The 25,139-nt window shown below is 32.3% G+C and overlaps 1 protein-coding gene across 1 annotated transcript in view; it reads left to right on the top strand.

Moving 5' to 3' along the window:
- The window catches only part of LOC127732852 (uncharacterized), a 36,769-nt gene extending 11,901 nt beyond the window's left edge, over positions 1–24,868 (top strand). Inside the window, exons 5-12 of the mRNA XM_052242036.1 lie at positions 451–525; positions 2,926–3,009; positions 5,437–5,519; positions 19,144–19,203; positions 19,540–19,818; positions 22,039–22,317; positions 23,048–23,104; positions 24,607–24,868. Coding sequence (XP_052097996.1) covers positions 451–525; positions 2,926–3,009; positions 5,437–5,519; positions 19,144–19,203; positions 19,540–19,818; positions 22,039–22,317; positions 23,048–23,082 — 895 coding nt within the window. The 3' untranslated portion in view covers positions 23,083–23,104; positions 24,607–24,868. The remainder of the gene's footprint in view (positions 1–450; positions 526–2,925; positions 3,010–5,436; positions 5,520–19,143; positions 19,204–19,539; positions 19,819–22,038; positions 22,318–23,047; positions 23,105–24,606) is intronic.
- The last annotated feature ends 271 nt before the right edge of the window (positions 24,869–25,139 follow it).

The raw sequence follows: 25,139 nt of genomic DNA on the forward strand, positions 1-25,139 counted from the left end.
GCATTTCAGTCTATCAAATATGAAAACAACTAATGAAAAATTAACATTTATAATTTTAAATATGCTTTCTTGTTTGTATTCTCACAATGAAATGTATTGGTATTTAACAAAAAGAGAGCTAAAATACATCATATTTTTTATATTTTAAAAAGAATAGTAAACATGAACCATTTGTAAAATGTAGATAAGAATATGCAGTAATATTTGTCAATGCGACATATTTAGACCAAAAGACATGATGATGTAAACAAAGGCGGGTCACCGTACAGCAATCAACAATTAGTTAAAACAATACCATATGGTAAGCTGTAAAAGGCCTCGACATGACATAAAAAGTAAAACTATAATTATCAAATTTCTTATTAAATATTCTGTTGACAACCAGCTTATTCGTTACGATAAACCTGTATGTTATTCATATATAGTACTTTTTTTTCAAATCTAATTCAGATTAAAAAAGATTGAACATCATCTGCAAGAACAGCTACACAAAGCTAAGGAAGAACACAAAACGTTGCTGAATATGTAAGCATACTACACATGTACCGTGTATTTAACATTCTTAAAATACACATACGGATAAATAAGGTGTTGAGTTTTACGTGTACGATCGCTGTGATATAGATCATGTGTTCTAGCTTCTATCCGAATTCATACGGGAAACATTGTTCCAAGAATGTTACCAATACATTTGACCAAGATATATGAGACATGTTATGTCATTCATGATAATTGATTTTGATATATATCTTTTTCTATAAATTAATCACAACCATATTGATACATACGGACTAGTTTCCACTTTTCTAACAAAATTTGCAATGTTGAAGTTTTTATATACTGATGAAATAGCAATGAAATACATAAAACCGTTTCAGATCAGTATATTCCTATTTCCTTTTGAAGTTATGTTCATTCTGTATATAAACCTAGTGATTAAACCTTCACATCGTCTCACCTACAAATGACGTGTGTAGACAGTTGAACACTTGATCGCTTCGAAAAAAAATCATGTTCACAGTGGTATAATACATATCTAGCCCGCAATAATATATACGTACATGAAGTGTTCATGCATATGATTAAACAATACTGGACGGCTTGTTCTTACTTAGCAATAGGTTATCAGTTGAAAAATTAAGGTGAATATTTTAGTGTTTGGATAATAACAGTTAATAATAATAATAATAAGATAATAATAATGATAATAATAATTCTTTATTTAAAGAGGGTTACACAGTTAGTTGCAAAACTAATCTTGCCTGAGGCCCTCATGAAATACATTGAAAAATAAAAAACAAAGAATTACATAATAATCAAACAAACACACACATAAGAAAAAATGAGAAATTGTTATGAACTATACAATTTTCAAAACATGTAAAAATAGGGTATTCATACAGCATTGGATTCATTTAAATTACATCAATAATATTTAAAATCTAAGTAAGTGTGTGAAAAATTATTATGTATATAAAATTACACAGCTTCTCAATGATCCAACATGTATTATTTAAATCTTTTTTTAATGCACTTGTACCTGCAGTTGATTTTTTCAGGGATATTGGTAAGTTATGCAATAAACATGATAAAACAGATCCCGAATATATAAAAACTTTCTTATACAGCTCTGTTTTGGCTTTTGGAGCTTGCAATTGTTTGTAAGACATATTCCTCAAAGAATATTGGTTTATTTCTGGCATTTCTTTAAATTTTTCAGTTAAATATACAGGGGCTTCATACTTAAGGCATTTATGTATCAAAACAGATTTATGGATTGAGATTTTTCTTTTCTATTGTCATCCACCTAAGCGGTTTAAACAGTGGTTATGATGATGAGAGTCGATCAGCTTTTAAAATTAGTCTTTCAGCCCTTTTCTGCAATTTTATTATTCGTACAAGCTCATTTTTAGCACAACCACTCCAAATGATACAACAATAATCTATCAGTGGGAAGATAACACCATTATAAAACTATTTTCTAGAATCAATATTTAGAAATTTCTTAATCTTAGGGATTGAATGGATTCGAGATGATATTGATGAACATAAGTAATTAACATGGCCTGTCCATGACAGATAAGAGTAAATTTTAACACCTAAAAGTTTTTCAATTGACGATTTTTGAAAAATATTATTCTCAATAGTTAGAGTCGGTTCTGTTTGATGGAAACACAGCCTTGGTCTTATACCTATAACCGTACATTTAGTTTTATCAGAATTTATGAACATATTATTTTCATGACACCATGTTTCAACACATTGTAGATCATCTTGTACTTTAATTGCATATCATCAATACTTTTTCCTGATGTATGCATAGTTGTGTCATCTGCATACAAGTCTGTTTAGCAGTTTTAAATACATAGTGGAACGTCATTTATGTACAAAACAAACAACATGTGACCAAGTATTGAGCTCTGTGGAACACCAAAATTTATAAATTTTTTATCCGAATATTGATTACTGATAGATATAGGTGTGTAATATATAGTAACAAGTTTCCGTGTGTTATTGTTACTAATACAGCATCACTGAATATTCTACACGAAGGGTTCCACTATTGACAAAAATATGTTATCATCAGTTTCAAGGCAACACATGATCCGGTTTAGTTATTACTAAAGTATGTATTGATTTGTTAAAATTATATGATATTTGGATTGGTTGATTGTTTTTTTTTTATTTCCATGATTTACCTGGGGTTTGGCATGGATGTCTTAAACATTATCGGTTGCAATGAAGAAAATAAAAACATTGATTACATTTTTGTATATTTGTGAGTCATCATTTTCAATATGTTAAACAAGAGGTATCGTCATACACGTCTCAAAAATTTTAGTTTTTTCATTTCAGTCGATCATTAAAATCAAGGTAACTTTTTTCTCAATATATTGTTATCTTTTTGTTTATTTTTCTCTATAGAATTAATGAACAGAGCAACAAGATTAAAACTTTGGAGAAAGAGAAAACAGAATATGAAAACGAATTGGAATATCTCCAGAAGCTGTGAGTTCAGAAATTCTTTATAGCAATCATTATTATTAGTGGGTGTATACGATATAGATTCTACACTGCATCAAGTGTGATACGATATTTATTTACTCGAGACAGTTAAATTTTCAAATTGAAAACGCGAAGCTCGCCGAGATTTAAAAAAAATTAAAATTTAACTGTCGAGAGTGGATAAATATCGTATTGCACGAGATTTGGTGGTGGAATCTATTTCTCTTATGGTATTTAGACTATATGCAGACAATCTTAATCGTTCTCTTTCAAATGATCTGCAAAAGGACGTGTTTATTCTATGTGACGTCATCAGGCATGGCAGCCTTTTTTCGGAGGAAACCAAGAAAATTGGACGTCTTATCGAATTTTGACCAATGACAAACTGAGATTTAACGAACCACACGTTGATTCAATGAAAATAATCAACAGGTCAGGAAAAGGATAAATTGTGTAAGAATAAGAGAAATATATATATCAATTATCTGACCATTGCATGAAAGATTGAAATCACTATTTATCTAGGTTATTAAGCGACAATTTCAAGAATGTGTTTATCAAAATATTGCAAACAGACGACGTTTGATTTCGTTTTGAAGTTCATGTTTATGATCAAAATTGGTTAAACCATATTTGAACCTAAATCATTGCACAAAAAAAAACAAAGCTGAGTTGAATTGTAAGTTAGTAATACGGAAACACATAAACAAGTTAACCTAGCAATCATATATTACTTGAAATAACTATGAATTAGTTCACATTTTAAGTAGGGTTTAGCTGGTGTTATTTCACAATAATTTCAATCTAAGAGATATAATGTGTCACTATGACTTACTATTATACTGAAGTTTGCTTTTATAAAATGCTGGGAATCATTGCATCAACCTCCATGCGAATCCACATTCCGCCACATCAGGAATCAGGAATGGCACCCAGTCGGTAAAGTCACATATCAGACGATTTAACTGGTATTTAAAGATGAAAGACCGCAAAAACATTGTCAATAGTGAGTTGACACATCCAAATCCTGATTATTAAGTGTCAATGTCAGTTATTCTTCCTCATAACTCTGATGGGGCAGTTTTATTAAAAGAACAAACCCCTGTTTACGAAGTTCGTATAGTGTGCACATGCTTAATATATTAATGTATTAACTGAGATATGTTAACTCCCTAAGACGGAACTGAGTGTATAATACTAATGACGAGTTGGATATTGGGAATAATAAATTGTATTAATCACAATTGTCATAGGTTCTAGTTTGAAGTCTATCAACTGCGCAAGAAAGAAAAGATCACTATATGAAGCGGAACTTCTAATTTTGATAGTATCCTTGATATCAAGTTCATTGGGATAAATGATATGTTAACATTCATTGGACAGCGGGGTTATTGAATTACAGGACATCATTAACACCAATGAAAAAGAAATTTACACATACTACACGATGCTTTTTTAGAAGGTTCTGTGCGAATTCTGCTTCATTTGAGTTCAAAGGCGAATGGGACAGTAGTGATGCACAATTATATAACCATTGTAAAATTGACTGTCGAATTATCAATACACCAAACCCAACAAATATGATATCGATAAAAAAGTCCAGCATTTTGATGATATCATTGTCGGTGTATTTGTTGTGAGAAACAATATGGTCTCTACAAAATAAGATATGTTAAGACCAAAAATAGGAAGTTGTATATACAATTCCCTTATTCTGTAGAAAAAGGCTCGGTTTTATTGATACAATATTGTAAAGGAAAGATTTGATATTACTGTTATATTACATAGATTCCTTTTAAACATTTTGGAGTACATCTTTAGAATTTTTTTACGAATTCACATCTCAATAATACCGCTGGTTTAATACACATCAATAAACATTTCTTATGACATCTTTAACTGTAGACATATGTTTAGTTTCTGTTTTGAAAAATATTCCAGACAGTTACTAGAGTTCCTCTTGCCTAATAGCAATGCTACTACAAATGAAATATGTCGGGAAGGGAAGAAACCTTTTGTTTGAGGCGTCGATATGTCAACGTTCAAGGTTGATGTTACTGACAATGTTATGTGTTTTAAAAGAATGATTCCAGATAGTTACGTTTTGTTTAGTTAAATCAAACTAATATGGATGGAAGATAAAGGGGAGGAAAACAAATTGTATAAGTATTCTCAAACTTCATTATCATTTTTTTTACTGAAATGTCTTCCCCAGTTGGTTGACACAACGGAAAGGAAAAAAATGATTACAACTGATTTAATAAAATTTAAAAAAATAAGAAATAAATTACATATTCCCGTTTTGATATATGTTTTTCAAATGCAAAAACCTGAACATCTTTTAAATATTTATGCATAATTAATGATAGCACAAACAGTTTTAATAACAATGTACGAGTAATATGCACTGCATATTTATTCTATTTACAGAAATCTAAAATCTAAGGAAATGAGCATTGGACTCTTTGAAAATGATGTTGGTGAATCTTGGCTTGATCCTCGTTGCAATAGTAGTAAGTTTCACAATAAAAAAAAAGATGAACAAATTACAAATTATGCCACATTGAAATAACTATTTCAAGATATTTTCGATACAGCAATATACTAAATTTTACCTTATCAGTACGACTATACTAACAATTACACAAAATCCGTATAGTTATGAACAATATATTAGCGTTACCTTCACCTTTATTCAATATTATATATCAACAGTGTATATAATTTCAGTCGGTTGAGTTTATGAATTAGAATGAATTTATTTTCTTCTGAATTGTCTGCCCATAGATGGCGTTTTAGGATTAAGTGTTTTGTGTAATTTGGCGGTTAAATCATTCGGCTCGACAGGGTCTACTCGGAAGGTCACGTTAATTTACCTAGCTGTGTTTGTCGATTTAGTACGTTTGAATATAATCATGGAAAATGAAGGTGAACCAGATATCTCATTGAGAACTGTTTTAACTGCTGTAAATCAACAAAGTAAAGATATTGAGGCAATTATTGCTGCTAAAGTGACGGAGAAAATTGGTGGACTTAGAGAAGAGTTGAAGGGTACTAACCAGTTGATTAAGTTCCAGGTGAAGAAGCTTAAAACAGACGCTACGTATAAATGGAAATATGAAGGTAACAAGATTCAGTTCAACTTCAATACTGGAAATATCGAGGATCTTGTTCAGACTTTGTGGGCCATAGACAATGGGAAAGTGGATTATGCCCGTGATTTGTTATCCTCTACCATTGACAAGATGAAGCATCGCAACAAACTTATTAAGATAGCTGACACCTCTGAAGGAGGTTGGGATACCGCAAGGCAATATGACAGCAATCCTAATGCAAGTGATTCCGAGGATGAAGCTTAAATTATTCGAACTGATGATAGAGCTGTCCGTAAGAAGAAAATGAAGGCTAAGCAGGATAAGGGAACTAGTTCCAAATCTAAGGCCAGCAACCAGTCGCTATTAGGACAAGCTCCAAACTTCGTTCCGCAGCCTTTTCGTGGGCCTCAGTCCCTTGGTTCAACGGAATTCCCCTTCAGCAAGGTTTCAACGCTGGAAAGATGCAGAGGGGGCAGTGCTACTCTTGTGCGTCCTACACATACTACCGTTCCAGCTGTCCGCACGTTAACAGTAGTAAACCAGCAACCCAAACCAGGCCACAGTGAATTTTTGAAAGATGAGTATTTAAATTATCTTGAACTTTTACCTATAGATAATTATATTGATTATAATTTTACCAATGATTATTTTGAATATGAACTAGGTCAACCTGATATTATTGTTAAGGGTAGACTTAACAGAAACATTCAATTTGAATAGATATTGGTGCGCCTAAATTTATTATAGATACTATTATAGATGTTATATTTTACCTTTCTATTCAAATCCAATATCGATGTGTTTGTCAAATAATTTATCCGCTTTGAATAATGCAGATTTTGTTAGATCGGCCATAACTGATTTATTAGCTAGAGGTTTAATTGTAGAGACGTCAGATATTCCCTTTGTTGTGAATCCTTTAACTGTTTCTGTTCAGTCAAACATCAAAAGACGTTTTATATTAGATTTGAGAGAAATTAACAGACATTTATGGAAGCAGAGTGTAAAGTTTGAAGATATGCCTATTGCAACACATTACATTAAAACCAATTCATATATGTTTAAGTATGACGTACATTCTAAAATTGTGAATACCATTTCATTTGTGTTTAGCCAAAAACGGAAAAGTATTTGTAAGGAAGGTAGCTTCTTTGGTAGGACAGATTATATCTACGTCTCCAGTTATAGGCAATATAGTATATTTCATGACAAAACATTTGTCTATTGATATAAATAGTGTTCATTCATGGAACAGTTATTATTAGTTACATAGTGTGCTAGTGACCTAATACGGTATATATGGGGTCAGTAAATTCCATATGGGGTGAGAGCGAAGCTCGAATCCCCATATGGAATTTACTGACCCCATATATACCGTATAACGTCACTAGCAGACTATGTAACAAATTTATCTTACCGACTATCTTAACGTGTAATTTAGATTAGTGACCTATCAAAATGAGCAAGTCTTCAATACCGTTAGCTTTAAAAAAACTACTTCCATTGATCATACAAAAACAGATGCTACCAATAACAACTTGTTAGGTTTAAATGTGTTTTATGAATTTATTTCAATCGTCATCATCAATGTTTTCGTCTGTTGAAACCTTAAAGAATTTTTCTCAGTACCGTTTTGTTTTTATAAAGGGATGTAACACCACTACTAACCGTGTTTGAAATAAGCTCCGCCTCCCTACTAACCTAATGTGGAATATACACGGTCTCCACGCGGACGCTTTTAACCAATCATATTCCTAGAAATGTATAGGAGGTAAGATAAATACATTCATCTGTAGACAGTATTGATCAAATTAATTTTCGGAGGTTTAATTTACATGAAGCCAATGTTAAACCTTTTAAGTCTGATGTTTCTTGGCAGACTATTGTGTATAGTGATGCAAGCAATACGGGATACGGTGGTTATATTGTGGAAAACCCATATGATATTGCTCACGGTACGTGGTTAGAATCTGAGGTTTCTACAAGTTTCACATAGAAGGAGTTAACTGCAGTGAAAAATGTATTTTTGTCGTTGATAAACTTTTTAGCTGGCAAGTATACAAGATGGTTTACCGACAACCAAAATGTTGTTAATATTGTAAGTAAAGGGAGCACAAAATCAGTATTGCAAAAGTTAGCTTTAGACATTTTTAGCACATGTATTAAGCACAATGTTAATATTGACATGGTTTGGGTTCCACGTGCTGAGAATGAGAGAGCAGATTATCTTAGTCGGATTGTTGATTCAGATGATTGGTCTATTTCTGAATTTGTATTTCAGATAGTTGAATCTCTTTGGGGACTTAATGAGGTTGATTGGTTTGCTTCTGATGACAATTTTAAATTGATATTATTTTATTCCAGATTTTGAAATGTGAATTCATCAGGTGTTGACGATTTCTCGGTTGACTGGCGAGGGATCAACGGGTTGTTCGTTCCACCTGTTTTTTTTATCCCACGCGTATTAATGTATATGCGGCAGTGTAAAGCTGTTGGTACTTTAATTTTACCTTACTGACCCTCTGCCAGTTATTGGCCAATGCTTTGTCCTTATTGTGATGGTTTCATTTCTGAGGTGACAAATTTTATAGATCTTCCTACTTACAAAAATGCTTATATAGCTGGTAAGAGTGGGAAGGCCATATTTGGCAATGTTGATTTGACTTTTCGCATGTTAGCATTAAGGATGGATTTTTCATCCAGTTAGATCACTTTGATGTAAGTATGTATTATAGATCTCTCTTGATCTTTTGTTATAGATTTTTAGCGTTACAAGTATTTGAATCTCAGTGAGATTCTGATATGAATTTTGCGGATGTTACAGTGACAATTAGATGCATGGTATTTAGCTGATTGTTATAATTTTATATAGTTTGCATTATTAATGTCTCCTTTCAATAACAAATATATTTTTGCAGGGTTTTGCCGAAGAATTGCAGAATCTACCTGTTTCGCTAGTAAGCAAAGTGAATTTACTTCCATGATTACTTTCGGAATCTCGAGCAGTTTCTACTACAAAAGGATATTATCAAAGTTTTTTACGATGGAAAAATTAGGCTGCATCAAACGGAATTGAAAATGGTGATATTCTACCAGCAAAAGCTTTTTACGTTGCTATATATTTAGCTGCCTTGACACAGTCGAGCAATACTGTTAGTCCAGTTGTTCCATCATTTTACTCTTTAAAGTGGATACATTCTTTTATTGGCGCACCATGTTCACCAACAGATTCGTCTTTAGTAATTAACGTTCTAGAAGGTGCGAAGCGTAGCTTGGCTACTCCTACGAATAAAAAGGAACCTATTTCGGTAAAATTGCTGCATAAAATGTATGATGCTATGTTTTCTTTTGGCAATTTGTATAATCAGCGGAATATTTGTGAGTGTATCACTGCTTTTGCAGGTTTTTTAAGAGTTTCCGAGTTGCTTAATATTCGAAGAAGTGATATAGTTATTTTAGAATGTTATATGTCAATTTTCATTCAACAAAGCAAAACAGACGTATACAGAGATGGCAATTCAGTACTAATTGCTCGTACAAATTACGAATAAGCGTCCAGTAAAAAATATGGAATTATATTTGCAGTGGGCTGATAATTCTGGCGATTCTGTTGAGTATATTTTTCGTAATTTGACCAAATGTAAAGATGTTTATGTTTAACGTAAAGAGAATGCACCATTATCATACTCTAGGAAGCGCGAGCTCTTTATTGAAGTTTTCAAACCATTTGTTCATGACATTAAGCGATATGGGTTGCACAGTTTAAGGTCTGGAGGAACTAGTGCTTGTGCTAATTTAGGTTTACCAGATCGTCTTTTTAAGAGACACGGTAGATGGCGTTCCGAAACGGCCAAAAATGGTTACGTGAAGGATTCCTTAGATGATCTGCTTAACGTGTCAAACAACTTAGGTTTATAGTTTTTGTCGCATTAATTACAGACTTTTATTGCATGATATAGAACACCAAAAATTTTTCCCGTTCTTTGTGTTTTCGGCCCTCGCCTCTGTCGTGTGGTATTGCACTTTACTCTTTTTTGTTATTTATAAGAATGAGTATTATCTGTGGTTGTGATATATGGGTGTTAACGGAAGAAGAAATATAATTTCACTCAGTTGAGTTTATGAATTAGAATGAAATTATTTTCTTCTGAATTGTCTGCCCATAGATGGCGTTTTAGGATTAAGTGTTTTGTGTGATATGGTGGTTAAATCATTCGGCTCGACAGGGTCTACTCGAAAGGTCACGTTAATGTTTATATCAATCCTATTTGATATTTTGTATCATGCATTAAGAGATTGATTGGTCTTACAAATGTTTGTGCTTATTGAAATATATATATATAGAAGTCTATAAAAAGGACCAACCAGCAAATTTACTATGTACCGGATCGTCTAGAATAGACGATACTGTGCAGATAAGGAAAAAAATTATATAAGTCTACAGATTTGCACAACGATACTAATATAAGATGGTATTATACGAAGATGTTGTTAATAAATCGTGTTGACAAATAATTCGGCTTAACAAATAGCCTTCTTCGGTGTCAATTATTTTAACAATATCAGCTATAGTTAGAGGAGGGGATAAGGCGTCTGCGCAATGCTAGGCGGTGTTGCCGTAGAAGTATGAAGTGAAAAGTACAGGTTCCAGCCCCGCTTGGGGAGGAAGTAAAGAATCAAATCTACTCTAACATTGTTAGGTTGATTTTCTAGGCACTTTATATATATATATATAGATTGCCTTACAATGTTATTTTAACACACTATTTAGTATGTAAATATAAGAATGTTTAAAATATTTACAAAATGATGAAAATAAACGCAATATTCCGCTACTCAACTAGCTTTATCAAACGTGCATCTATCCAGGTGAAATCGGATGTAGATGATAAGAAACTTTTGCAGCTCAATGTATATGTTGCACTTGAATTTCGCTGCCTTGAAAATAATACATAATTTGGATGAAGTTCAAGATTTTTACAAAATTGGTAGTTGAAGTTAGCAACGTCCATTGGCCAATATTACAGGATAAAAAGGACGATGCTGTGTACTAAATTATTCTTTATCTTTCCTGTATCTTTTCTCATCTTTTTCGTTAAGACCATCAGGTTCTAAAGTGTGGAGTTGGTGGATCCAAAAATTTTCTCTTCTCCTTCTCGCCGTGGTGTCCCACTCGGTGTTGACTTCTATGATTTGGAAGGTTACATTATCAAAAGAATTTTTCGTTGAACGAAGATGTCTTTTGAGAGGACAGTTTTTGTTGGTTTTGTACCATGAACGATGGTTATTGAGCCGAATATTAAATGTGTCCATTGTTTCTCCCACATACTGAATGCCACATGTGTCACATGTTAATAGAAAATTTTTGGATCCACCAACTCCACACTTTAGAACCTGATGGTCTTAACGAAAAAGATGAGAAAAGATACAGGAAAGATAAAGAATAATTTAGTACACAGCATCGTCCTTTTTATCCTGTAATATTGGCCAATGGACGTTGCTAACTTCAACTACCAATTTTGTAAAAATCTTGAACTTCATCCAAATTATGTATTATTTTCAAGGCAGCTAAATTCAAGTGCAACATATACATTGAGCTGCAAAAGTTTCTTATCATCTACATCCGATTTCACCTGGATAGATGCACGCTTGATAAAGCTAGTTAGTCTAGCGAAACATTGCGTTTATTTTCATCATTTTGTAAATATTTTAAACATTCTTATATTTACATACTAAATAGTGTGTTAAAATTACATTGTTAGGCAATCTATAATTTTATTTGTGTAATTGAATTAATCTCTGTACTGATTAATCCACATTCCCATAGATTTGTATGTCATGTGCTGCTATTTATAGGCACTTATATTATTATCTTCAGTAGCACGCATTTCACAAATGTTTGTGTAATCCATTCAAATCTATCGCTATCTTTACAACATGGATAGCGCACTGCATTTCAAGAAATTAAGATCTTTAACTAAAAAAAAACTACAAACTGAACATCATTTATCAAACTTAAAAAAATATATTCAAAGTAGAACTGTACCAAAAGGTTTAAACATCAAAGTGAGTCCCCAGGCACCGGGACATAAATCCAAAAGATTCATGAGCCGTTGGAATGAAATTCTGTTTAACTGTTCAATCCAGCTACTTCAACTGTTACTTTCTTTTACAACCACAAATTACAAACAAATTGTAAATGAAATATCAGATATCATCAACAATAGTAACATTTCACGTGACGATTTACCAATAATTAAACGTCGCCTCGCAGATATTGAAAAAATTGAAAAAATTGAACTATCCAAACATAAAGAAAAACAAAGGAATAAATTTCAAAGAGATAAAATTCACACTGTCTATTTAAATCAGGATATGAATGATATCAATACAACAAACCATAAGGTCCCTAGAAAAAGAAAATTCAAAAGACGGAAACAAAAAACTGAAAGCATTGTTGTAAATTTGTCATCTAAAGAACCTACACGTGCTGAAGAATCTCTTTTAAGTAAATGTTTAAACTTCTGTCCTATCCTATCAAATGTAAATAACTTTCAGCTAGACGAGGACTTAGACCAATTCGCTAGACGTTTACGCTTGAAAATTTTTCTACAATAGGGGCAAGAAAAACCTTGAAGAAGCTGGATTAACAGATTCAGATACTGACACCAATGAAGAAGTCACGCCCATCCCAAAATTTAAGAAAAAAAGTTCATGGAAACCACCTAAGAGTAAAAATGATAACTTGGAGTCATTCATTAACTATGTGAGGTCTGATATAAAGTCCTGTATAACAAATACAAGAAATTATAATTTATCCAAGTCAGAAAGCATTGCTTTGAAAGCGTTAAAAGATCAAGAGGATATCGTAATAAAACCTGCCGACAAAGGGGGCGCTGTGGTTGTCATAAATAAAACAGATTACATAGCAGAGGGAAATCGCCAACTTTCAAACTCCATTTTTTATAAACAATTAACCACAGATCCAACACTAAATACTATTCGAAGGATCAACACCATCCTTCAAGAGATGTTCGACAAAAAGCATATAGACAATGACACCTTTGATTATCTCCGACCTCTTGAGAACGAAGCAAAGGCCGGAAGATTCTATATGTTGCCTAAAATACATAAAACGGGCAATCCATGTCGACCAATTGTTTCAGCAAGTAGTCATCCAACTGAAAAGATATCAGAATTTGTAGACCATCATCTAAGACCTCATGTGAAAGAACTACCCTCTTACATCCAAGATACGACTGATTATCTAAAGAAAATGGAAAACCTCAATCCTCTACCAAGCAATACTATACTTGCATCCATGGATGTGTCTTCTTTATATACCAACATTCCACAAGACGAAGGAATAGCAGCGTGTGAAGAGGTATGGAACACTCGTAGTGAAAAAAATCCTCCAACTGAGTGCCTTGTTACACTTCTGAAACTAGTGCTAGAGAACAACAACTTCTCTTTCAATGAAAAACATTATCTCCAGATAGACGGTACTAGTATGGTCACAAAAATGGCCCCGTCATATGCCAACATATTTATTGGCCAACTTGAAAAACGCCTCTTGGCTAGTGCTCCATACCAGCCCTTATCATGGTTCCGATTCATTGACGAAATTGATTTCAAATGGACAGATTCACAAAAACATCTTAATGAATTTCTAGGACACTGTAACTCTTTCCACCATTCAATAAAATTTACATATGAATCATCTATGGAGAAAATAAACTTCCTCGACACTACGAGTTACATCAAGAACGGAACCATTATAACGGACCTTCATACCAAACAAACGGACAAACATCAATTCCTTTCTCCTAAAAGTTGCCATCCTAAACACTACTCCCGTGGCATCCCATTCAGCCAGGCATTGCAAATCAAGAGAATATGCTCTACTGAAAATACGCAAAATGCTAGACTTGGACAACTACGTAAACATCTAGTTGTTCGAGGATACAATAACAACATCATTGATAGCGCTTTCGAAAGAGCAAACACAACTAGTCGCCAAGAACTTCTAGAGTACAAAGATAAGAATAAAGCAGCTAACAGAACACCCCTTGTACTCACTTACCATCCTGATTTTAAAAATGTGTCTTCCATTGTTCAGAAGCATTGGAAAATTATAGAAAATGATTCAAATCTTAAAAAAGTATTTTCCTCACCACCAGTCATGGCCTTCAGAAGACCTAAAAACATCCGTGACAAATTAGTGACATCTGTATTAGCAAGGCAGCCTACTCCATCTCCCGGTTGCTACAAACAATGTGGTCGAAGGAACTGCTTGTGTTGTAAAGCTGCCAATAGAAGCAGTTCTTTCATCAGCTCCGCTACTAAACAAAATTATACCATCTACTCAAATTCCAACTGTAAAACGGAGAACTCAATTTATATATTAACATGTGACACATGTGGCATTCAGTATGTGGGAGAAACAATGGACAAATTTAATATTCGGCTCAATAACCATCGTTCATGGTACAAAACCAACAAAAACTGTCCTCTCACAAGACATCTTCGTTCAACGAAACATTCTTTTGATAATGTTACCTTCCAAATCATAGAAGTCAACACCGAGTGGGACACCACGGCGAGAAGGAGAAGAGAAAATTTTTGGATGCACCAACTCTACACTTTAGAATCTGATGGTCTTAACGAAAAAGATGAGAAAAGATACAGGAAAGATAAAGAATAATTTAGTACACAGCATCGTCCTTTTTATCCTGTAATATTAGCCAATGGACGTTGCTAACTTCAACTACCAATTTTGTAAAAATCTTGAACTTCATCCAAATTATGTATTATTTTCAAGGCAGCTAAATTCAAGTGCAACATATACATTGAGCTGCAAAAGTTTCTTATCATCTACATCCGATTTCACCTGGATAGATGCACGCTTGATAAAGCTAGTTAGTCTAGCGAAATATTGCGTTTATTTTCATCATTTTGTAAATATTTTAAACATTCTTATATTTACATACTAAATAGTGTGTTAAAATTACATTGTTAGGCAATCTATAATTTATTTGTGTAATTGAATTTATCTCTGTACTGATTAATCCACACTCCCATAGATTTGTATGTCATGTGCTGCTATTTATAGGCACTTATATTATTATCTTCAGTAGCACGCATTTCACAAATGTTTGTGTAATCCATTCAAATCTATCGCTATCTTTACAACATGGATAGCGCACTGCATTTCAAGAAATTAAGATCTTTAACTAAAAAGAAACTACAAACTGAACATCATTTATCAAACTTAAAAAAATATATTCAACGTAGAACTGTACCAAAAGGTTTAAACATCAAAATGAGTCCCCAGGCACCGGGACATAAATCCAAAAGATTCATGAGCCGTTGGAATGAAATTCTGTGTAACTGTTCAATCCAGCTACTTCAACTGTTACTTTCTTTTACAACCACAAATTACAAACAAATTGTAAATGAAATATCAGATATCATCAACAATAGTAACATTTCACGTGACGATTTACCAATAATTAAACGTCGCCTCGCAGATATTGAAAAAAATGAAAAAATTGAACTATCCAAACATAAAGAAAAACAAAGGAATAAATTTCAAAGAGATAAAATTCACACTGTCTATTAAAATCAGGATATGAATGATATCAATACAACAAACCATAAGGTCCCTAGAAGAAGAAAATTCAAAAGACGGAAACAAAAAACTGAAAGCATTGTTGTAAATTTGTCATCTAAAGAACTTACACGTGCTGAAGAATCTCTTTTAAGTAAATGTTTAAACTTCTGTCCTATCCCATCAAATGTTAATAACTTTCAGCTAGACGAGGACTTAGACCAATTCGCTAGACGTTTACGCTTGAAAGATTTTTTCTACAATAGGGGCAAGAAAAACCTTGAAGAAGCTGGATTAACAGATTCAGATACTGACACCAATGAAGAAGTCACGCCCATCCCAAAATTTAAGAAAAAAAGTTCATGGAAACCACCTAAGAGTAAAAACGATAACTTGGAGTCATTCATTAACTATGTGAGGTCTGATATAAAGTCCTGTATAACAAATACAAGAAATTATAATTTATCCAAGTCAGAAAGCATTGCTTTGAAAGCGTTAAAAGATCAAGAGGATATTGTAATAAAACCTGCCGACAAAGGGGGCGCTGTGGTTGTCATGAATAAAACAGATTACATAGCAGAGGGAAATCGCCAACTTTCAAACTCCATTTTTTATAAACAATTAACCACAGATCCAACACTAAATACTATTCGAAGGATCAACACCATCCTTCAAGAGATGTTCGACAAAAAGCATATAGACAATGACACCTTTGATTATCTCCGACCTCTTGAGAACGAAGCAAAGGCCGGAAGATTCTATGTGTTGCCTAAAATACATGAAACGGGCAATCCAGGTCGACCAATTGTTTCAGCAAGTAGTCATCCAACTGAAAAGATATCAGAATTTGTAGACCATCATCTAAGACCTCATGTGAAAGAACTACCCTCTTACATCCAAGATACGACTGATTATCTAAAGAAAATGGAAAGCCTCAATACTCTACCAAGCAATACTATACTTGCATCCATGGACGTGTCTTCTTTATATACCAACATTCCACAAGACGAAGGAATAGCAGCGTGTGAAGAGGTATGGAACACTCGTAGTGAAAAAAATCCTCCAACTGAGTGCCTTGTTACACTTCTGAAACTAGTGCTAGAGAACAACAACTTCTTTTTCAATGAAAAACATTATCTCCAGATAGACGGTACTAGTATGGGCACAAAAATGGCCCCGTCATATGCCAACATATTTATGGGCCAACTTGAAAAACGCCTCTTGGCTAGTGCTCCATACCAGCCCTTATCATGGTTCCGATTCATTGACGATATTGATTTCAAATGGACAGATTCACAAGAACATCTTAATGAATTTCTAGGACACTGTAACTCTTTCCACCATTCAATAAAATTTACATATGAATCATCTATGGAGAAATTAAACTTCCTCGACACTACGAGTTACATCAAGAACGGAACCATTATAACGGACCTTCATACCAAACAAACGGACAAACATCAATTCCTTTCTCCTAAAAGTTGCCATCCTAAACACTACTCCCGTGGCATCCCGTTCAGCCAGGCATTGCGAATCAAGAGAATATGCTCTACTGAAAATACGCAAAATGCTAGACTTGGACAACTACGTAAACATCTAGTTGTTCGAGGATACAATAACAACATCATTGATAGCGCTTTCGAAAGAGCAAACAAAACTAGTCGCCAAGAACTTCTAGAGTACAAAGATAAGAATAAAGCAGCTAACAGAACACCCCTTGTACTCACTTACCATCCTGATTTTAAAAATGTGTCTTCCATTGTTCAGAAGCATTGGAAAATTATAGAAAATGATTCAAATCTTAAAAAAGTATTTTCCTCACCACCAGTTATGGCCTTCAGAAGACCTAAAAACATCCGTGACAAATTAGTGACATCTGTATTAGCAAGGCAGCCTACTCCATCTCCCGGTTGCTACAAACAATGTGGTCGAAGGAACTGCTTGTGTTGTAAAGCTGCCAATACAATCAGTTCTTTCATCAGCTCCGTTACTAAACAAAATTATACCATCTACTCAAATTCCAACTGTAAAACGGAGAACTCAATTTATATATTAACATGTGACACATGTGGCATTCAGTATGTGGGAGAAACAATGGACAAATTTAATATTCGGCTCAATAACCATCGTTCATGGTACAAAACCAAAAAAAACTGTCCTCTCACAAGACATCTTCGTTCAACGAAACATTCTTTTGATAATGTTACCTTCCAAATCATAGAAGTCAACACCGAGTGGGACACCACGGCGAGAAGGAGAAGAGAAAATTTTTGGATCCACCAACTCTACACTTTAGAATCTGATGGTCTTAACGAAAAAGATGAGAAAAGATACAGGAAAGATAAAGAATAATTTAGTACACAGCATCGTCCTTTTTATCCTGTAATATTGGCCAATGGACGTTGCTAACTTCAACTACCAATTTTGTAAAAATCTTGAACTTCATCCAAATTATGTATTATTTTCAAGGCAGCTAAATTCAAGTGCAACATATACATTGAGCTCCAAAAGTTTCTTATCATCTACATCCGATTTCACCTGGATAGATGCACGCTTGATAAAGCTAGTTAGTCTAGCGAAATATTGCGTTTATTTTCATCATTTTGTAAATATTTTAAACATTCTTATATTTACATACTAAATAGTGTGTTAAAATTACATTGTTAGGCAATCTATATATATATATATATATATGACATTATCGAAATGATTCGTTATCTGTAAATGATAAATATTATTAAATGGTTGTCATTAAACCAGCCCTCGGCTCTGTCGTGTGGTATTGCACTTTACTCTTTTTTGTTATTTATTATTATGAATATTATCTGTGGTTGTGATATATGGGTGTTAACGGAAGAAGAAGTTATATTTTAGAACTTAATTCATGTTTCGTAGAATCAAATAGATAGTTACCCCTTTCGACTCGTTTTGTCTTCCTTTTGAAATAATTATGCTATTTAAGTCTTCCGTAATTCAAAGCAAACATGTATCTAATCTACAAAGTAATTCAAATAAACCTAGATGTAGCACATATATTACAGGAAGAGTATAAGTCATTGTCATATACAACCGATTTCTACCTTGGCAAACATTTTGGAACTATATCAGAAAAAAATGCATACATGTATAAATATATACATGTAGGAGATAAATACAATCATGGACAGATAAACAAACAATTTGATATAGGTAAACTATAGATTTCGAATACAACAATGCTGAGGAAATATGGAATTAAGAAATAATACTAGAGCCCATTTTGGTAAAACTATAATGACATTAATTAAACAGATCAGTTTCTATAAAATAATATTCAAAAACCTGCTGTAAAGAGTTGACACATTTAATAAAAAACATATTTGTAAATGTTTGGATTGAGTTTAATTTAACACTTGATAACTGCAACTTTTCTTTTTCTGTTTTGAACTGCAGAGCTTCATGTTGAACTACGATGTAAATATTCATCCTGTAATACCTCTGATCGTGCGCAATGTAAGTAATACGATAGAAATGTGAATGCAAACGTTAGCTCAAAATATTTATGAACAAATCTGTTCCTATTAAACGGTATACAGACTCTAGACTAGTATAATATTCAGCTGAAACTATATTAATGTATATCAAACAATATAGTTCCAGAATGATATAGTAACACATACATAGCAATTTTGTTTTCCTTTCTGTTTTTCCAATATTTTTTTTTTTAACTTTGAGGGGGATTTGATTTGGTTTGTACATTTGTATATTTACGTTTTTTTATCATTTTTCTTCAATTTTTGTTGACTACTGTCAAATTTCCAAAAAATGTATAATAGAACTTTTTTTCAGTGATGTTAACTGACAGAGTTTTAAACAAAATAGCACATGAATTGGGTTCAGATTGGAAAAAACTGCTTCTTCATTTAGACATGAAACATAATCAAATGCAGTTAATAGAAGGAAATTATAATAAAGATATTCACCGACAAGCTTTTGAAGGGCTGATATCATGGAGAGATTCTAAGACGTCAAAAGAATCAGCCCTTAAAAGGGTAGATCGACTGAAACAGGCATCGTTTTCAATTGACAGACAAGATATTGTTGATTTAATCGAATCAGTATTGAAAGGTACATTCTTTTTCAATTTAAACACATATACCGTAGAAGGAAAACTAAACAAGACAAGCAAATACAGTTGTTTGAATTAACTCAGCTGCCAGATTTAAAACAAAAACTTATTCCCAAAGCATTGGTTCAAATGTGCACATTTGCATCCAACACAGACGTCAGCTAATTCGTTTGTAATAAGTAAAAAGTAAATATATCGATCAGATCTTCTGCATATTGAAAGTGTAAAATATCTGATGAAAACCAATATAGAATCGAGTGAGTACATTGAACAAATTCAGAAAGGATTTATATTATGTCAAGTAGCTGACATTACAAATTACATGTATATATATATATATATATATTGGGAAAATCTGATTACCAGATCATTGCATGTTCGTGATAAAAGCATATAGTTTGAACGATGCTTTCAAGGAAATCATAATTGGATTTAATAAGTTCAGGTCATCAATTTACATTAAATATTATATTTTGTGAGAGTCATATGAAAATAACTTCAAATAAAAAAAACATGTTTTATACATGTATCATAAATGTCTATAAAGCAAGTTTACATGGACTTATGTGTAAATGAAAATCTTTTTCTCTTATCAACATCTTCAGTAATGTTCTGCTATTGAATTATTGTTTTTCACGTACTTTAATTCGTCGAAAGATTCGTCGTATGCAGTGACCTTAACCTCCAGATCTCTCGTAGAACTCGTGCAACCACATAACGTAAAAGCGAGGGAAAACCGCGATTAAATTTTTTGTTTAACAAATATGCACTGGAAGGTTAATTGTGTTATTTGATTCTGAAAGAATGACTTAATACACCAAATCATTTAACAGCTGTCATGGAAGAGATGAATTATCGAATGGTAACGCATGGAAAATAAAAAAAAAAATAAATATCGCTATATCAACTCATTTAAATTCCACTTGCTCCAACATTTTGTGTTGAGTGTTTATCAAGGTCCCTTACTGGTAAACTTCAGTAACAAATCTAAAAATTATTGGTGTTCAACAATTACTGAATGAAATATTTGCTGTCGATTACACGTTATTGGTTTGTAATAAATGTAAACAAAACGTACATGAAAGACATAGTTACGTTTATATGCATATATTGGTTCAATAATTTCCTTAACATTATTATCACAACAATGTCGTTTCATATGACACTAAGATAACATTGTTTTAAACACCATCTATCAAATTAAAATATTAAATAAAATCCTCGAAAGTATAAACATAGATATATTCTAAAATTATCCGGTGATAAATTGAAATAATTGATAATAAGGAATTTTGCTATTCTTTTCCCCATCCATTTTGACAATATAGCTCAAAACGATTCTATGTATTAAGACATTATCATTCCTTGATTTCAAATGTGTGGGTTAAATCTTTCCTTATTAATGTAAATCCAACGGATAGCGCTTCGGACGCAATATGTATCGATATTTGTTTTCGTATATGAATGATAAAGATCTATAATTTAATTCTACAACAATCTTTTACACTGGTTACGCCATGTACAAACATACTAAGCAACAAATGAGAGGTAATATTAATGAAATAAAATGCATCGTGTATATTAAACTTTGTAACGGTTAAGACAACAAACATAGTTATCTTTATGAGCCATTATTAGGAGATGTTGTATGATTGCAAATGAAACAGCTATCCAACAAAGTCCAAATGAAGCGGATTTAGGCAAAGATAGGTCACCGTACGGCTTTCTAGAATGACTGAACGCATAATGTAAGGTCAACTATGGAAGGTCACGATATGACAAAAACTCATCATACATACCAGGATTAAAATATTATACGCTAGACGCGCCTATCGTCTATAAAAGACTCAGCAGTGACTCTTGAATAAAAAATGTTGACACGGCCAAAAAAATACGAATTTGAAGAGCATTGAGGACCCAAAATTTTAGAAGTTTTTACCTATATGAAATAATTAAAAAGAATCAACGGCCATGTTTTTGATAATTATTAATCGAAAAACATGTGACAGACAGCATCAGACGACAACTACTGAATCCTGTCTTAAATATTGGTTTATATTTAAACAGTTTCTCCGATTGAGTTGAATTCAGATGGACTGAATGGAACGATCTGAAATGAAACTATTCATTTGTAATTTGTATTCTCCTCTCTCCTTTTATTTTAGAGAATATGACGGTGCTATAATTTCATATGTATGTATATTAACTATTCTTTTCAGAACTATTAACAGACAAGAAATTAAAGGAAATAGCGTATTGGTTGTCGAAAGATTGGCGAACAGCTTTTCTTGATTTGGGAATGAAGTACACCGATGTTGTAATGATAGAACGAGACTATTGTAGTGACCTTTTAACGCAAGCCTTTGAAGCGCTTATACTGTGGAGAAATGTTCACAGCAAAAAACTATCACATCATGAAATGCTTATTCAATTAAAAAATGTTGCACATAATATCCAAACACGTGCTGTTATTGAGTTGATTGACAAGATAGAAACTGGTAAGAAACCTCCTTTTATATTAAAGTTTTGTACATTTTGTTATCTTCTTTTATGTAACTATAATGTATAACAGTGGTAAAATGATATTTGCTAGGTTATGAGATTGGAACAATAAATACAATTACCTTACAACAAAAAACATGTTTTTTTTTAAATTGCCTTCGTTTAGGCGATTTGTTTTTAAAAAATAAATATGAATTTGTATTATTATTCTAATAAATTAATTTCAGTCGATTTCAATTGATATTATCTAAAAAGACTTGACAGAGAATTATGTAAACAATTCAATATAGATTAATCATGATTAAGTTTAACTATCTAAAGACACATTCATTAATATGCAACTAACAAAACATTAATAAAAACATCATATTGTGTCTGATAATACACTAAAAGAATATAACTTGCTCACACACAATTAGTAGGTCCTGAATTTTCTGGCATGAAAACAACCCTAGATTTAAGAGAAAGTACTGGTAATGCGTATTCAAAGCAAAATTTAGATATCTATTGTTTTAAAAAGTGATCGTATGAATTTTTAGCGCATGCTTAACCTAAACAAAAACCAATTTTATAATGCAAGTAATGCTGCTTATTTTGTAAATCTTCATAATGTATAATACATTATTGTTACATTTCGTCAACTAATCAGTCACAGTGCAAAATTGACAAACACACGTCTAAAAGAGAATTATACATCGACTAACATATATCACATGTTGCTTACAGGATGTACAATTTCTAAAAAGCAGAGTAAGAGATGAATACATTTTTTTTAAATATTTGGTAAGTGATCATTAAACTTATTTTTATAGTAAACCTTCTTCTTAGTAGTGTTCCTACCTACAACAAAGACCATGTGTCGAATAAACACAAATACTAGCATGGTTATAACACAACCAATATACACACACATACACACCTGCACAAAGCAAGTTTGAGAAGTCTGAGAATGTTGACAGATATAAGGCTGCTCGTTATTTTATTATGAATAAATAAAAAATGTGAGTATACGTCGATTAGGTAGAAATATAAAGTACAGAAAAGACGTATAGAGGGGAACTTAAAATCGTCTAGATGAGTTATAGCAGTTGACATGGCATCATATGTAAGCGAAACGGTATTAACGAAACATAAGTAATAATGTTTGCGGAAAGCACGATTTTTTGTGAAAACTAAAGATCTGAAATCAAACAAAATACATTTGTTGAAGAACACAGGTATATCATACTCTACTGCAAATTCCTAAAATGTAATTAAGAGGAACACATTGTGACAAGTAATTCTAGACATACGTGTTTTAGTAATTCTCCGGAATCTTACTTTAGTTGCAAAACCACAGTTTTGGAAAGGTTTAACAACATGTAACTGATTTACTCTTGATTAATGTTATTAAGAAAGGCTTCGTGATAAAATGATATGAATTTAGAGATATATACACAGTAAAATTTCACTCAAGTTAATTGCACATGAATTTAAATTCATGTGAATATATATGAATTTCACCTCAAACGAGCTTAAACATGAATCTCATGTGAACTGATTTCAGATGAGTTTTTTTGTGAATCTTATGTAAAACTCACGAAAAATGCACGTCAACTGATAGGTGAATGTCACCTGAGATTCATGCGAAATTCACCTGAGCAAAATTTGCCTGTGTATATTTATTGTGCAATTATAACATCAAAAAGCATCTATATATATAAAATTTAATCTTTTTCGTTAATTTCCCCCCACATGTTTGGGTATTACAAGGCATTGAATGAAGAAGAGGCTTTATTACATTGTTCTTAAATACTTAAGATATTTATTAAATTTTAATTACACTTTGAGCTAATTTATCAATATTTACTCATATCTATGTGGCTAAATATTTCATATTTTACTACATTTTACAATTTAAGTGCTAATTCGCTGCATTTATTTGTTATCACAACTATATTTATTTAAACCATACTTTTCTGCGATTTCGTATTCGTTACATTCTTCTATATGTAATTAGACCATAAACCTTCATTTAACAACTTTTAATCTCATTCCTTTCGAACAATATTTCGCTGTAAAAAATCATTTCTGAGTTTTCTCAATTTTATACGAATTTAAACCATGGACGTTAAATGTGTCAAGACATAATATATTTGGATTTGATGCAGCTGTTTCATTCTAATCTGTCGGAAAAGGTTGTGTTTTGCATTTTGATGATAAATCTAAATATCAGTTTCAATAGGTAATTGTATATCAATCTCTGCATGCATCAATATTTACATGTCTTTTTAATTTTTTCAAAGATGGTAGAGAACATAACAGAACATAATGTTTTGTGAGGATATGGAATTCAACACTATTACAACTGACAGTATTCTTTTTTCAAAACGACAATCGATGATAGCCCAAAGTAGCTCCATGTTGGCATGATATGGTTAAAAAACTTCTATAAAGTCTTGGGTTTTGGGTGTTTTTTTTTTTTATAATTGAACATTTAATGGCCTATTGTTTAACATGTATAATAAATAACCGTCTTCAATATGATGTGTCAAAAGAAATGGTTAAATTAACGAGTGTTTCCTGCTAAAATAGTAAATTCATTTTGATAAATAAAAGTTAGATTTGTATTGACGTTATACTTTAAAAATGAGGAGATAGTTGGTGCCATTCAAACAATGCAAAACATGTGTTAAAAGTAAAATTACAAAAATACTGAACTCCGAGGAAAATTCAAAAAGGAAAGTCATTTATCAAATGGCAAAACCAAAAGCTAAAACACATCAAACGAATGGATAACAACTGTCATATTCCTGACTTGGTACACGCATTTTCTTAT

Source organism: Mytilus californianus, unplaced genomic scaffold (genome assembly GCF_021869535.1).
Source record: "Mytilus californianus isolate M0D057914Y unplaced genomic scaffold, xbMytCali1.0.p SCAF_29, whole genome shotgun sequence".
Classification (NCBI taxonomy): Eukaryota; Metazoa; Mollusca; class Bivalvia; order Mytilida; family Mytilidae; genus Mytilus; species Mytilus californianus.